The sequence below is a fragment of the Amblyomma americanum genome, chromosome 10, assembly GCF_052857255.1.
Source record: "Amblyomma americanum isolate KBUSLIRL-KWMA chromosome 10, ASM5285725v1, whole genome shotgun sequence".
Classification (NCBI taxonomy): domain Eukaryota; kingdom Metazoa; phylum Arthropoda; class Arachnida; order Ixodida; family Ixodidae; genus Amblyomma; species Amblyomma americanum.
In genome coordinates this window covers 883,915-899,935 of record NC_135506.1, presented here as the reverse complement: position 1 = coordinate 899,935, position 16,021 = coordinate 883,915, and the positions used below count along the sequence as shown (strand labels likewise).

The following is a 16,021-nucleotide window of genomic DNA, read 5'->3' as shown; positions in this document are numbered from 1 at the left end:
GGAGCGAGCCATGGTCAGAGTGGGCGGTGTCATTGCCATGAGTGGAGTGGATGCCAGGGGCGCTCCAGGCAAGCCTCGGAGCCTCCGACTTGCCTGATGAACAAGGGTTGAGGCATCTGCAGGAGAAGGGAGCACTGACCTCCACCAGTGTCAAGGAGCTGTGCCGGCAGACGTAGGGGAATCCAAGAATGAGGTCGGCCTTTTAATCCCAGTCTACCCCGTCCTCGCGCACTACCAGCCGCTTCATCGTCATTCTGGCTAAGCGCGGAGGCTGCGCGGTGCTCGGCACATGGCAGTATGATATATAATGTGACCCACGGTGCTAGTAAATACAAATAAATAGGATGGTAAAGTTAATATAAAGTATAAATAGTAGGCATATGCAAATAGTGGTTTTTGGTTTGAAGCGAATCTGAAACAAATAGAAATTTTCTTCGAATAATTTCGAAGCGGATATTTCAAATACTTCTGGCACAAAAAAAAAGGTTGAATGTTACAATGGGCATTTTCAAAATCAAGCATTTCTCCCATTACACAAAAAAAAATGGCTGGCAGTTTTGCATTGCTAAGCGCAACGTATTGTGCAAAAGCATGGTTTTTTGGAGGTGGACACCACGGCACGCCTCAATGTGTGTCCACTGAGCCAGGGTATGTGCTTTTCTTTCCTCAAAATCAATGGCCTTCTGCTGGTTTTTAGAAAAGGTGCCTCAAATTTTAGGTGGATGCCTACTCACAGTGCAACTGGGGTTTAAACGTTCTTGAAGCATATTGCATTGAGTGTGGGGGCAGTTCAAGTTTGAACTCGCTCATGAAGAGGACTAAGCTTGGCTTCTAGTGCAAGAAACGCTCTCGGAATGCACTGCTGATCAAAGCGATGCACATTGTGCAGTGTCGCCGCCGGTACCTGTGCCAGATAGCGGAGCTGCGACACCAGGGTAGGCCAATTTCTTTCACCGACAAAACATGGGTCAATGCCTGCCACACGCATAGTTGGGTGTGGGTTGACGTAATTATTCGATCTCGACGAGACCAGTGCACGAAGCACGTTGATCTGGACTATCGACTGGTCTTCAAAACCCCAGGGGCAAAGGCGGCAGACCTATTGTGATGCATTGCAGCAGTGAACTGGTCTTCGTCGAAGGTGCAGCGGAAGTCTTCCGAGCTCAGGAAAGCTCGAGCGGCTACCACGACGAAGCGAACGGGAATCAATACTAAAAGTGGTTCACCCAGAAACTGCTTCCGCAACTACCACCAGGTAGTGTTATAGTCATGGATAACACTCTATATTCTCTGATGCAGAATAAAATGCTGCGGATGAGCATTCTCAAAAAGGACATACAGGCTTGGCTGTCTTTAAAATTGTAGCGTGGAACAGTGACATGGTGAAGGCAGAGCTCATGAAGCTTGTCGACAGCGTAAACACAGACGGGGACCAGTACTGTGTGGACTGCATTGCTGAAGCTGCTGTTCACCTCGTTGTGTGCCTGCCACCCTGACGAGTGCAAAACGTGGAGCTTCCAAAGCGTGGAGTCTCTGGTTTGGCAAGGCATCAGACTGCCAACAAGTGGAAGAGCCCTGTGGAGCATGTTCCCAAACAGGAAGGTGTGATGAAAAAACTGCACCTCATCACCGACGATGTTGTTGACCAAGGTCCTGCTGTTGTAATCAGCCTGGAGCACGCAACAAGCACCAATGCTGATCTGAGCTGCGATGAGATGTGAACCCCACTAAGGGGCTAATGTGGCTCATTACTTGTGTGCATACAAGTTAGGATCTACCATTACTGTCACAGTGACTAAATGAAAACGAGAACATCTCCAATGCCAGATGCCGTGGTGGAGGGCTCTGGATTAATTTTGACTGCTTGTTCTTTGATAATCGCACGGGCTTGTTTTGCATTTTGTCTCTATCCACATGCAGCTGCCCCGGCCTGTATTCGAACCAGCTTCCTTGGGCAGTGGCCGCACAGAAGTAATATTGCCACAAATCATCGTAGTGTTTGTCTGTTCATTCTTCAAAGCTGCCGGCACGCCGCTTTATCGCATTGTTTGTGGATGCAAGATGCGACCAGATTTATCTCGATTGTTCGCATTCAGTCGGAGCCGATTCTGCCTTGTTCTAGAATGTTCTACTAACTTTGAGCGCTTTATGTTGAAAGTTTGCTATCTGCTTTAAATTGAGCACAGCTGAGAGCGGCGGGCATTCTCTGTTTGACGACCGCCAAGCACACTTGTTGCTACGTCGCCGCCGAGTAATTCAGTCGATTGTGGGCGAAAGTCAACCCAATAAACAGTTTTCTTTTAAAAAGAACTTTTGGCTGCCCTCCGCCCTGCTTCGACTGCCGTCACTACTGCGTGACAATATTTGTACAGTAAAACCTGGTTAATTTGGACTTGAAAGGAATGGATAAAACTTCAGAATTATCCGAACATCGAATTATTGAAATGCCGCCTAAAAGAGCCAAAAACTGCCTGAAAGCGAAGTATATTTTGTGAAAACCTGGGTAATTGTCGTCTCCTTTTAAGATGAAAACTGCGCGACAGCAGCGATTTCTCGCAGTTCCATGAAATGTTTTAATTCGTGCATGCTGTCGGGAGTGGCGGAAGCAGAACTGCCTCCCAATTTCAAGGGTCACCACGGCTTCTCTCAGTGTCCAAAGCAGCAGCTTCATCGCGTGCTTGTGAGGAGGCTTCACTGCACAAACGGCGAACAGCCCATGACGAGCACAGAGTTTCTGCACACTGGAAGAATGGAAATGCCATCTGGGCAGAAGTGAGGGAAGCAGCTTCGAAAAAAAGAGCAACAAGGCAGTCGTCGTAGCAGATGGTGTGTGGCTTGGCTGGCTCACTGATACGTGCAGCCGATAGCCGCCATCGCCTCGGGCTGGCGTAGAAGTCCCGAAAATGAATCTATGTGGCCAGACTGTCTCTAGGCCCATTGGCAGGAACCTGCCAACAGTCAACGCACCTGCTCTTGCACACACATCAGAGGAGCGCGGGAGAAAATGTCTCCTAATATGCAATATCTGGGTGATCACCTGTTCAGCACATCATATTCCAACACGGCGCCCCTTGGGGGCCCGTCCGAATTAACCAATGTGAGCCCCACGGTATCCAAATGAACGAGCTTCCGATGCCATAGACTTCCATGGGTATTTGGAGGGATTCCAGCGGCAGCTGGAATTTCTAAATTAAGGGGGGGGCGATTAAACAAGGTTTTATTTACTCTAGCAGCTCTTTGTGGACTGGCACTAGTTTCTGGATAATAACAGTAGCAATGCGTGTCTCGAAAACTTACTTGAGTGCCTTTCCTGGCATTTCTTCAGTCCAAATCATCCGGTGCATGCAATTTCAATGCGAATTAACGAGTGCCGTATCTGTTTTGGCAGTGTTACTCAGTGCATGGTGTGCAGTGTGCACAGATTGGAAGGGTGATGATGTGAATGCCTTTTCTCTTCAGGGGCCACACGGTGCGAGCAGTGTGCGAGTCGTTCCAGCTGGCCAAGGATGCGGGCTTCAAGGTGGTGGCGCACATGATGCCCAACCTGCCCAATGTCGACTGGGAGCGCGACCTCGACCAGTTTGTGGTGAGGGTCATGTGCCTTTTGGAAAACAGAAAGTATGAATATATACCAGCTCTGCTGGCTTTTCCTGAGTGCCTTTATGATGTGGGGTCTGTAGTGCGGTCTGAAGCAGGACCGCCCCGCTAGCTCGGATCGCAGCTGTGGCCACGAAGAACAACGCACTGAGGAATTGCCAGCAGGCAAAGGTGTTTATTGGGGAACTCCCCAAACTGATGGCCTTCTTGGTGGCAGGCAGGCGAACAACGCAAAGAAAGTGGCGCCACCTTGACAGCTGCGGCTCCCAGCAGCGGGGTCTCTCGAACAAGAGGAGGGGAAGGGGCCACTGGAGGGTTCCACTGCCGCCCAAAGGAGGCAGTCGCGGTGGGCCACGGAAGCCAGCGGGAGAGGGAACAACGGATTCTCACAATGAGTGGCAGTCTGCATTCGTCTGTCAAGTTGCATTTTGTGGTGTGATTAGCACAGAGCACCTAAGAAAGCTTTGCTTATGGCATAGCTTTATCAGCTCATAACATGTGTGTGAGCATGCTAAGGGTGCGGCTGTGGAACACTTTATTCTGCAGTTGAATACTAGTTGTGAGTTATTGTTTTATTTACATGGTATCAGTTCATGCTCCCAGCGTTCTTAAATCTGACTTGTTGAAATGTGAGCTTGTATAGCTGAAAGGTACCATATTTACTTGTGTAATGAACCCACTCGCATAATGAAATAGCCCCCCCCCCCCCCCCTCTATTGTCGTTGAGAATATATTTTTTTATATAGCTGATCTTCAGTGCCAGGGCTCAGCATGTTCACTTTATCTTGCTGCGATTCACTGACGCCGTTGAATGATGCTAAACACCAGCGGCAGGAATGCGGGTGACATGGATATGCAATTTGTCCAATGTGCATTTTTGTTGGTAATGGATGGAAGGGTAGGCAGACAGGTGGGTGGATTGTGTATGATGTGAAATTTAGGCTTGCAACAAAATGTGTCAAAATTTCTCCTTCCTTCGTAGTGAACTGTCCTGCCAAATTGATGGCAACTTTTTTGGAAAAAAAGTGGGTGCATTACATGAGTAGCAGTAGTAAGTGGTTTTATTAAAATACATAATAATAAAAAGGAAGGAAAAGATTTTTGCTAGCCCCCGCATCTGCCATCGATACTAAAGCACCTGAGCTGGGGCAGTGGAAATAAAGGATAGCAGGCAGAATGGAGAAATGAAATGAAAGAGGTAAGGGTAAACGCAGTATTCAGTACGTTGACAGCACCTTAGAAATGTCTCTTTCTTGCAGTGTTGAAACTAGTCTGAGCATAGCTGGGACTGGGGACTACTCTGAGCATTATTCTCTAGAAGGCGTCAGTACAGGAGCGGACAGAAGTAAACGGAGCGCGCCGCACAAGAAAGAACTGCGTGTCAACGCCGCCTAGCCGAACCAGAGGAAAGCTCAGAATCGCCACGGGCATGTGCAGGCCTCCTACTGGCGCGGCCCTCACATTTCTCCTCTTGCCTCGCATTCAGCTGGCGTCAGTGTCGTGCTGATGATGATGATTATGATCGGATGGTTGCGCCCTTTGCAGCGAGCGGTCATTTCGGAACCCACAGAGTGCTACCTTGATGCAGCAGACAGCCCACGGGGGCAACGCTATGCTATTATGCCGTTTCATCTGACACGGCAGTAGGCACATTTCCATTGCAAATAGCCCGTGTCCTTGGAACTTTAGTTGCCTCTGGGATTCATTTCTGTCTCGCTATCGATCAAATATACTCAAAAGACTCGGATGTACCACCGCAGTTTCAGGTTCTTTTAATATAGTTACCGTTGATTTTCGCCTTGGTCCTACGAGACACTGGTGAAACGGCAATGCATGCGCCCTGTGTGTTGTTTGCAGGACATTGCTCCTGCATTGGAACCTGGCCGAGGAGGTCAGCTTAAAATTTGACAAAATGGCCTCTCTCGGCGCTTTTTGCAGCGTTATCCAGCATCGCAAGAATAGTGACTGCTTCCAAAGGTGCTGGATGCCGATGCTGGGTTGACACGCCTATAGTGTAAACTGACCGATGTTTATATGTAACCGGTAGCCGTAAAGTAATATAGCTCACACAGAAGAGTTAAGATCGCTGGCCAGTGTCTGTTGTGGCACATCCTCTTATTAGTGGACGCACACGTGTACTTACCGTAAAAACCCGCGTATAGTACGAGGTTTTTTTCCTATTATTAGCACCTCAAATTTCCGCCTCGTATTATTTGCGGATCCAAACAAAAAATTTGTTTTGCTCGAAGTTTTGGTTTCGTTATTGCCGCTTGGCTACGGCTTGGCTTTGTTATTGAGGTGTGGCTACGGCTTGGCTTCGTTACCCGTGACAGCATGGCTAGGGCTAGCGTGGCCTTCCTGACAGCGTACGCGCCGACATATAAACCACGCTTCGCGAAGGGAAGGTTTTTTTTTTTTCTGCCGTGGAGGAGCACGATGTCAGGGCCACGAAAACAGTATTCAGATGCTTTCAAGAGAAAGGCTATTTTAGTTGCCAAGAACATCGGCAACAGTGCGGCCGGGAGGCAGTTCGGCGTCACGGAGGGAAGCATCCGCGGATGGCGACGACAGAAGGAAGCACTTTTCGCATGCAGCGGAACGCGAAGCTTTCGTGGCCCGAAGAATGGGTCGTACCCAGAAATTGAACTGGCCCTGACGGAGTTCATAAGAGAACAGCGAGCCGCACATCTAGCTGTGAGCGTGGAGGTCATGCAGGTAAAAGCTAGGGAGCTTGCTAGAGAAAAAGGTATTCCAGGCACTGCCTTCAAATCGAGCAAGCACTGGATATACCGCTACATGTACCGTGCTGGGTTTTCGTTACGGCGGCAAACGTCGATTTCCCAAAAACTACCCGAATCGTTTGAAGAGCTGCTGGTGGCTTTTCAGCGCCACATTATTTCGTTGCGAAAGTGCAAGAACTTTCAGCTAGGGCAAATAGGCAACGCTGACCAAACGCCGGTTTATCTGGACATGCAGTCACCCCTCACTGTGCACGAGAAGGGTTCCAAACAAGTTTGCGTCTGGTCTACCGGCAACGAGAAGACACGGGTTACGGTCATGCTATCGTGCACAGCAGACGGCCACAAGCTCCCGCTTTATGTCGTGTTCAAACACAAAACAATGCCGAAAGGTGAGGAGCTGCCAAAGAATGTCATCGTGAGATGCCACGAGAAAGGTTGGATGAACAAGGGTCTTGTCCTTGACTGGGTGAAGTCCGTGTGGTGTAGGCGGCCCGGTGCACTATTGTCCTTCCCGTCGATCCTCGTGCTGGACGCGTTTCGCTGCCATTTGGCTGACTCTGTCGAGAGAGTGTTACGCGATTGCGGCACTGAACTTGTAGTCATCCTAGGTGGAATGACTTCCCAGCTGCAGCCACTTGACGTTTGCATAAACAAATCTTTCAAGGACGTGGCCAAGCGGTGCTACGCAGAGTGGATACGCTCAGGTGAGCCTGCAGTGACGCCAACTGGGCGGCTGAAGCGGGAGTCGCCAGCCACGCTGTGCAAATGGATTGTGGTCGCGTGGGCGAGTATTCCTGCGGACCTTGTGCGTCATTCTTTCAAAAAGTGTGGCATATCGAACGCCCTCGATGGCACAGAAGATGAGTGCCTGTGGGATGATTTGTCGGACAAAGAAATCTCCGAAGAAAGCGCTGTTGAAGATGAGAGCGAGTGAAGTGTGGTGTCCGATTTCAATAAATGTCTTTCTTCGTGCTTACCTGGCTTACTTCACTCATATTACACGCGGATAAATTTTTTTTTTCTATTTCGTGTCTAAAATTTCACCTCGTATTATATTCGGGTTCGTATCATACGCGGGTTTTTACGGTATATGCCGAATTTCGCACGCGCAGCACGCAACAGTGATGCATCGCTGCCGCGGAATTCACGTTGGTGAGACAGCAGCCGCTTGTAGTCATCTTAAGATCTGAAGGTGCACGATTACCTGAGCTCTGCGCCGCACATGACAGCGCGATATGCAGCGCGCTGTCTCGGTGGCGACAAGAGCAGGTTCCAGTAGGACAGTGTGCATGCGCTGGTGCTGCGTCGCTGCCTCTGAGGGTTGAGGCGAACCATCAGTGATAACTAAGAAATCAACACAAAACTGTGCCAGTACGCCGAGTGTTTCGAGCGCGTTTGGTTGCTAGCGAGACGCAGGTCAGTCCCAGTGGCAGCAAAAGTTCGAAACACGCGGGTTATGTGCCTCCAGCTGTCTCACAAGAAGCGGCTTAATGGTATCACCGTCAATGCGCAATCTGCCTTATCAAGACACCGGTCTGTATATTCTGAAATGCTCGCTAGCTACGCAGGGAAAGACCATCCGATCGTGATCATCATCAGCACGGCATAGACGTCGGCCGAATGCGAGGCAAGCGGAGTAATGAGAGGGTCGTGTCGGAAGGGGGCCTGCACATGTGCGTGGCGATTTAGAGGTTTCCTCTGGTTCGGCTAGGCGGCGCTGACGCGCTGTTCTTTCTTGTGCGGCACGCTCCGTTTACTTCTGTCCGCGCCTGTACATCAGCAGATGTCCATTGAGGAGATTCGTGTGTTTGTTTCCTTTCAAGGTGTGATAAGGGCACTCACTGTGTTAAGATGAAGCAGCGAAAAGTTTTTTTTTTGGCTAAAATGTTTGATATTCTGAAGTTTTGCCCCAAATGTTTCACCTTAAACTCTCCCATTGTCAGTGTGTTAGATGTAATGAACTGTGCTGGTGCTAAAATCCTCTCCCTGGGGGGGACAGGAGCTGTTTGAGAACCCAGCATTCCGCATGGACGGCCTCAAGATCTACCCGACGCTGGTGATGCGTGGCACAGGCCTGTATGAACTGTGGAAGACTGGACGTTACCGCAGTTACCCACCGGGATTCCTGGTGGACCTCATTGCCCGCATACTGGCACTGGTGCCTCCCTGGACGCGCATCTACCGCGTGCAAAGGTGTGTGCGCTTGTTTGCAGTAAAAATGCCTACCATAGCAAAAACCAGAATGTGGTGCTAGTTTTTTATAGGCATTCCACCCAAACATGGCAAGTGTGGGCACTTTTCCAAGTGCGCCACGAATTGACGAGTTGTTTCACGGGGCATAAAATGTTGTCCATGGCAAAGACCGGTCATTCCCCTTGAGATGTGTTGCCTAGCATTCCAGGCCTGCTCAGGTAAAGGGGAAAGGAACATTTTCCACACTGGCACTTAGTGCGAACATCAAGTGCTGCCAAGTGGCCCTCAAAGATCACCTCTGCGAAATCTGCATCTATGCTTGTGGACAGTGTTTCTTGGCAGTGAAGAGAAGGCTTTGGGGCCAGAGCGTCCTGAGCCATGCCATTCTGCCAAATAGTTTCGGCGCATGGCCATGCACATGGCGGCTGGGCACATTGCACTCTCCGTGTACACAGAGGCTTCCTGTAACCAGACGTGCCTTACAGATTGACTGTAATCAAGGAAATAGTTTTTTTCCTTTACTTTCGATGTTGAATGTCGGCACTCGTGTTAGAAATATGCCCTAAATAATGAATATTAGCAATATAACTGATAATTGCAAGTCAAGCTGCGGAATGTGAATTCAAGTCAACAACTGCATTCTGCTGCATAGCAAGAGAAAGCACGTTTCAGCTGTGTAGCTTCCCGAAAAAGTTGTCCGGGAGTACAGGGCATTTCTCTCACCCTCAGTGCACTAAAGGTGGAACTTCTGTGGGTTTGCTCAAGTTTCGAAGGGTCCTCTAAATTCTGAGAAGCTTGGAACAGAAAACATTAGGTACCAAGAAAGTACAGCTCGAGGCACTGCAAGGGATTTTGTTTAACCACCAACCCCAAGCTCTACCCTTCTTGGGAGATTGTACCAATATCACCAGTGACAAGTCACACTTGTTCAGCCTGATGGTGCACTGCTCCCATCGCGATATACAGTCCGCAGTTACATTGGTTTCAGTTTTGAATTATAGAGGGCGGTATTTGCCCATGAAAAGCACGTTTTGTGTCTTTAGCACGTTGTTTAAGCCTGACAACAATCATTTTCGGCAAAAGTTAACGAAAATATTTGGGAGTTTTGGTTCGTTTTTTAGGAGTTTATTTGGCGGTTAAAGTGTTAATGGTTGTCATAACTTGTCACTCTGCAGAGCTGATGTGCACTGTATGACTTTGCAGGGACATCCCAATGCCTCTGGTGACCTCAGGTGTGGAACATGGCAACCTGCGGGAGCTGGCTTTGGCTCGTATGAAGGACTTTGGCACCAGGTGTCGCGATGTGCGTACGCGCGAAGTCGGCATCCAGGAGATCCACCACAGGGTGCAGCCCGATCAGGTGAGGACACACTCTAGCCACTGCCTTTGTGCAATATTAAATGCAGGGAAACGTCATTGGTATATAGACAGCACAAATTATGCGTATTGTTTTTAATCTCAATTTGCATGCTGTGGGGCACGGTGACACATTGATGCCTAGAAAGAGCATTGAAATCACATTTAATTAGGCAAATGTGAGTAGTTAGTTTCCAGTTGAAAGCAAATACGAAGCGAATGGTTGTTTTGTTCGAATAGTTTCGAAGCGACGTGAATATTCTTGAATCGAATAAAATATTTTGTGACTGGAAATGTAGTAGTAAGAAAAAGAGGCAGTTCATTAGAACTCAATAGCATACGCTAAAAGGCAAGCAGGGTTTGCAGAATTCACTAAGGAAACTGAAATGAAGCAAAAAAAGAAATGCTTTCAAATTATCGTTGGGTAATGTTCTGTCAGCACCAAGTCAAAGTGCACTTTTCTTGGAATTAAAAAGGGCTACATATATAGACGAATACACAGAAAGACATGACAGGACGGGCGCAGCGCCTGACCTGTCATGTCTTTCTGTGTATTCGTCTATATATGTAGTGCTGTTTAATTTCAAGAAAAGAAAAATGCATCACCAACTAGCCCCGTAAAGTGTTTTATTAAGCAAAGTGCACTAAGCATCGTAGCCTCAAGCCCTTACCATTTCATTCTTTAAATGCTGCTGATCAGTTGGGGATAAAAGTCAATGGAGAATATCTAAGTAATCTGCAGTTTGCTGATGACTGCCTTAATAAGTCACTCAGGAGATGAACTGCAAAGCATGATCATCGAGTTAGACAGGCACAGCAGAGTGGTGGGTCTAAAAATTAACCCACAGAAAACCAAAGGTTCAATGTTCAATAATCTCGCAATGGAACAGCAGTTCACAATTGCTAGTGAGGTGCTGGAAGTGGTAAGGGCAGCTAGCGAAGTGCTGGAAGTGGTAAAGGAATACGTCTACTCAGGGCAGCTAGCGAGGTGCTGGAAGTGGTAAAGGAATACGTCCACTCAGGGCAGCTAGTGAGGCGATGGAAGTGGTAAAGGAATACGTCCACTCAAGGCAGCTAGCGAGGTGCTGGAAGTGGTAAAGGAATACGTCTATTTAGGGCAGCTAGCGAGGTGCTGGAAGTGGTAAAGGAATACGTCTACTTAGGGCAGCTAGCGAGGTGCTGGAAGTGGTAAAGGAATACGTCTACTCAGGGCAGCTAGCGAGGTGCTGGAAGTGGTAAAGGAATACGTCTACTCAGGGCAGCTAGCGAGGTGCTGGAAGTGGTAAAAAAATACGTCTGCTCAGGGCAGCTAGCGAGGTGCTGGAAGTGGTAAAGGAATATGTCTACTGAGGGCAGCTAGCGAGGTGCTGGAAGTGGTGAAGGAATATGTCTACTCAGGGCAGCTAGCAAGGTGCTGGAAGTGGTAAAGGAATACGTCTACTCAGGGCAACTAGCGAGGTGCTGGAAGTGGTAAAGGAATACGTCCACTCGGGGCAGCTAGCGAGGTGCTGGAAGTGGTAAAGGAATACGTCTACTCAGGGCAGCTAGCGAGGTGCTGGAAGTGGTAAAGGAATACGTCCACTCAGGGCAGCTAGCGAGGTGCTGGAAGTGGTAAAGGAATACGTCTACTCAGGGCAGCTAGCGAGGTGCTGGAAGTGGTAAAGGAATACGTCTACTCAGGGCAGCTAACGGGTGCTGGAAGTGGTAAAGGAATACGTCCACTCGGGGCAGCTAGCGAGGTGCTGGAAGTGGTAAAGGAATACGTCTACTCAGGGCAGCTAGCGAGGTGCTGGAAGTCTTAAAGGAATACGTCTACTCAGGGCAGCTAGTGAGGTGCTTGAAGTGGTAAAGTAATACGTCCACTCAGGGCAGCTAGTGGCCGCTGGTCCGGATCATGATAGGGAAATAACCAGAAGAATAAGAATGGGCTGGAGCGCATATGGCAGGTTCTCTCAGATCATGAATAGCAGTTTACCAATATCCCTCAAGAGAAAAGAGTACAAAAGCTGTATCCTACTGGTACCCAACTACGGAAAAGAAACGTGGAGGCCAAGGAAAAGGGTTAAACTTCAGGACAACGCATCGAGCCTTGGAAAGAAAAATGAAAAATGATGGCTGTGACGTCAAGAGACCGGAAGCGGGCAGGGTGGGTGTGGGAACAAACGCATTTAATGACATCCCACTCAATATCAAAAGGAAGAAATGGGCTTGGGCAGGCCTTGTAATGCGAAGGCAAGATAACCACTGGTCCTTAATGGTAACGGGAGTGGATTCCAAGAGAAGGCAAGCGTAGCAGGTGGCGACAGAAAGTTAGGTGGGCGGATGAGATTAAGAAGTTTGCAGGCATAGGGTGGCCGCAGCTGGCAAAGGAGAGGGTTAACTGGAGGGACATGGGAGAGGCCATTGCCCTGCAGTGGGTGTAGTCTGGCTGCTGCTGCTGCTGCTGATGATAATCTTAAGTACAAAAGTTGCTGACAGATTTTTCGGACACTGAAATTACGGACACGATTCATACTCCAGACTTACACGGCACATAGTCACGCATCCCACAGAATTCAATGTACAACCGTGGGTGAAATTCCGGATGCATCACATCTGAAGTCGCAATTTCTCCTACCTTAATTGCGCAGCAAACACTCACGTGGCTGTTGCGAATTGGTAATGCGTCCCCGACTGTCGAAGTGGAACGCCATCGCGTGCAGATTCGAACAAGACAACAAAGTGATCAGACAAATCAAAACGAAGCCGTATTTACAATTTAAAGGAAAAGAGCCGATAAAAGCAAGAATAACACACACTCAACACACATACAACACTTCAGATTAAAGGAAAGAGTTCACCAAGTACTGAGCGTCCAAGGTGAAGTGGGGATGCCTTGCAGACAGGGCAGACGCATGGTTGTAGTGCGACGCATCGCATCGCGTCGCTAGCGCTGCATCAAAGGAAGCGGCGGAAGGGAGCCAGATGGTAGTAGGAACGGAGACGAACACAGGAAGACGAACACAGGAAGACGCCCGTGGATTCCTGTCAGGAGCCCTAGGAAGTTGGCAGCAGCAGGAAAAACATAGCCAGGTCCCGTCAACGGCGTCGCGAAACGCCGAAGGCTTAAAGCAAGCTATCCAAGAGTGCCTTTCGGCAGCATGGGCCCTCAGTCCATCGGCTGCCACCTCCACGCTTGAAAGGAACGTAGGAGGCTTGCGTTGGTGAGGCTATGGCCTGAGTTGTCCATTACTTGAAAGTCGAAAGATGTCAGCAAAGGCATTGTGCACACACCAATGTGGAATGCAGCATGCCTTCATATACCAGTTGGAGGACACAGCGCGTGTTTCAGTGGCCAGTGGCGACACGTGCCCTGCGCGAGGACATGTGAGCATGCCCTCTTCCCCATGCACCTGTGCCACTCCGGATAGGCTCAGGTTACACCTATCCTAGGAGAGAGCAGGTTTAAGGTAGCCAGAGAAGTGCAGGGCAAAGTGAAAGCCATGTAGCTGTGTCAAAATGCTTCACGGTGCCGGCTTTCTCATCGCGGTACCTAAAATAAGTAGCGTTTCACCCCTTATCGAATTTCAACCATCGAGGGGTAGGTATCGTTGGCTTCGATGGTGGTTTCCAGCGACACCGCAGCTACGAAATCCAAAGCCAACAGGGCCTCAGTAATGCTGGTAGTTCTGCATTCTTATATCTTTTTGTCATCTTAGTCATTCAGGGCCTTTGTGCGATGGGAGCAGGGCAGTCCCCATCATGCATGTTCACTTTCGCACCTGGGCTTTGTGCCATCATGCGTGCTGCTCGGTGTCATTCCGAACTGTAAATCCGGACATAAAGCCGTCAAAGGCAGAGTTTGTGGATGCACCTACTGTGCCGTATGTGCAGTGCATGCCGACATCGGGAGCGGTGTGATAACGCAGAAGTGTCAGAGTGAAAATAAGGCCATTGACTAATACTTCCAGCAGTTTATATTCCTGAATTCTCAAACTTCTAGGCTTTCAAATATTGCTATTTGCTTTGAAGCTCGAATCAAATACTGCATTATTCGCTTCTATATTTCAAACATTCTAATATTCACACAAGCTTAGTCTTAATTGATTGCAGAAGCTGGCATTTCACACTTATGCAAGTGACTTACGGTGTAAATTTTTGGCCACAAATATGACATGCCACTTATTGGTTGAGCATGCTCATTGTGCTCAATGAGTCTGTTTCTCATTTTTTGATAGTCCAGCAATTTGATCTGTAGTGTAGTGATATCGTCTGGTGGCATGAACGACTACAGCAGGTAACACCAGTTAGCATTGACACCATAAAGGGGCCTCACTGCAGCTTTCGTTTTTTCTAGCTGCTTTAGAAATGAAGTGACATACACTACTACAGTCCAAGCCCACTGCAGTGAAATTTCCGCCACAATAAGGTATTTCCATTTATGTGTCGGCAAACTATAGAAAGCAATGCAATTATTTTCCCCCCCAACGGACAATTTTTGGAGTGTGGTTCCACTAAGAAAGTTTTCAGAAGGAAGCAGCACCCTTTTTTTCTTTTCTCTGAGTCCAAATACACCCACACAGCTCAATATCTTGTTTGGTTTCACCAAATATGGCAGCCGATGTCACTTTGCACTTTGAGTGGTGACATTCCCCTGTAGAAGTAATGCATAGAGATTGGTGCGCAGCTGCCTGAGATGGTTCTGCCGACAGCTCAGACGTGGCGTGTTCGAGTCATAGGGGTTTGTGCAAGGTGGCTTCAGACTAACCCACTTTTTCGCTCACTTCACTGGTGAGGACATGGCAGAGATCAGTTGTATGGTCATTTCAGTGTGAAGTTATTGTGTTGGCAGTATCAGGTAACAAAGTTAGACCTTTTGTGTAAGCAGCTGCCAGTACCAAAGCATCCTCACTGCGGCTTCAGTGCGGAGCACATTAGGCCTAGAGACGCCGAGCAAACGTGCATAACCTTCGGTGGCATGCCACCTACCATCACGTTGGGCGACAGCGAATTGGTTTTGCGCTGCTTACTTGGTGTCACTAAATGTGTGGTGTCTAAAGCACTGATTTCAAGGTGCATTTGACGCGAGCACGCAAGCAGACAGTGTGGTATCAGTATGAACTCTTGGAGGTGAAAACGGGGCTTTTTTAATGAACGCAGAAAAAAAATGTGCATTTCGGTAGCCAGTGTAGCTTGTGTTTTTATGCGAGCAAGCCCATGTTCAAGATTTCCGGTGTTCCATGAAAATTTCACCACGGCGCTGATTTTGAAGCGGTGAAATACAAAAGCTGACGGATTTTGAAATAAATGTTCTCCATGAACAGTCCAATCTGTCATTGTTCTAGTTGATTGTGCGTCAATGAAGTTTTTACTTGAGCGAAATTTTTGTGAGTCTCGTGAATTTCATTGTAGTGGCACTCTACTGCACTTCTGCACGGTCATTGTATTTTGCAGTATCACAGTCAACGACCGATTTTTCGGACTCTCTAGGGACTGCAAAAACGTCATAAAAATCAGGTAGTCACAGAAAAACAGATTTCTTAGTTAGCCAGTATGGCAGAGGAAGGGGTCAGTTGTTTTGTGCACATTCTGAAGCTCCTCACGACTTACTCTTGCTGTGATTGGTGGCAAACGCTTTCACGAATTTGGCCTTGTGAAGTCTGCATGTTGTGTCCCAGGTTGGGACAGAGTCTAGCTGCAGAAGCAAACCCACCGCTACGACACTGTGCTGCGCCCGCGGTACGGAGGGAGGTGAAGATTGCGAAATGATAAGAAAACTGTCCTTTATAATTAGGCCTAGCGATTAGCGGCCTGGTATATGCACTCTGTGGTAGCTTGCGTATAGTGAGTCGCATCATGCCTGTCATTGAAACACTAGTTGTTGACGGTTTTATGATATAAAAGGCAGGGTTGTAGTGCGTTTAGCTGCAAGTACGCTGACCTCGCTTTGAAATGCACCACCATTTTCTTCTGCGCTTGTCGTCTCTGTGAAGCCGTATGCCTCCCACGTGCTTCGCTGCTGCTGGTTCTCGTATTCGGAACGAAAGACACTCCACAGATGAGTTCCGCAAACTATGACTACTGCTCAAGTTTGTGTGGTGAACAATGTCCAACGTGAAAAAAAAAAAAAAAACAGCGAGAAAAGACGCAAGACC

At 48.4% G+C, this 16,021-nt stretch overlaps 2 protein-coding genes across 5 annotated transcripts in view; one reads left to right on the top strand and one right to left on the bottom strand.

Annotated features, from left to right (window-relative positions):
* LOC144106489 (uncharacterized) overlaps window positions 1–16,021 on the bottom strand; it is a 492,993-nt gene that overhangs the window by 381,842 nt on the left and 95,130 nt on the right. The window lies entirely within an intron of this gene.
* Elp3 (elongator complex protein 3) overlaps window positions 1–16,021 on the top strand; it is a 74,306-nt gene that overhangs the window by 17,368 nt on the left and 40,917 nt on the right. For all 3 annotated transcript variants that reach the window (XR_013309025.1, XM_077639308.1, XM_077639309.1), the window contains exons 10-12: window positions 3,460–3,586; window positions 8,338–8,531; window positions 9,735–9,891. Coding sequence is in view for 2 of the 3 variants with exons in the window: in XM_077639308.1 (XP_077495434.1) it covers window positions 3,460–3,586; window positions 8,338–8,531; window positions 9,735–9,891 (478 nt within the window). In the remaining variant the exon portion in view is untranslated. The remainder of the gene's footprint in view (window positions 1–3,459; window positions 3,587–8,337; window positions 8,532–9,734; window positions 9,892–16,021) is intronic.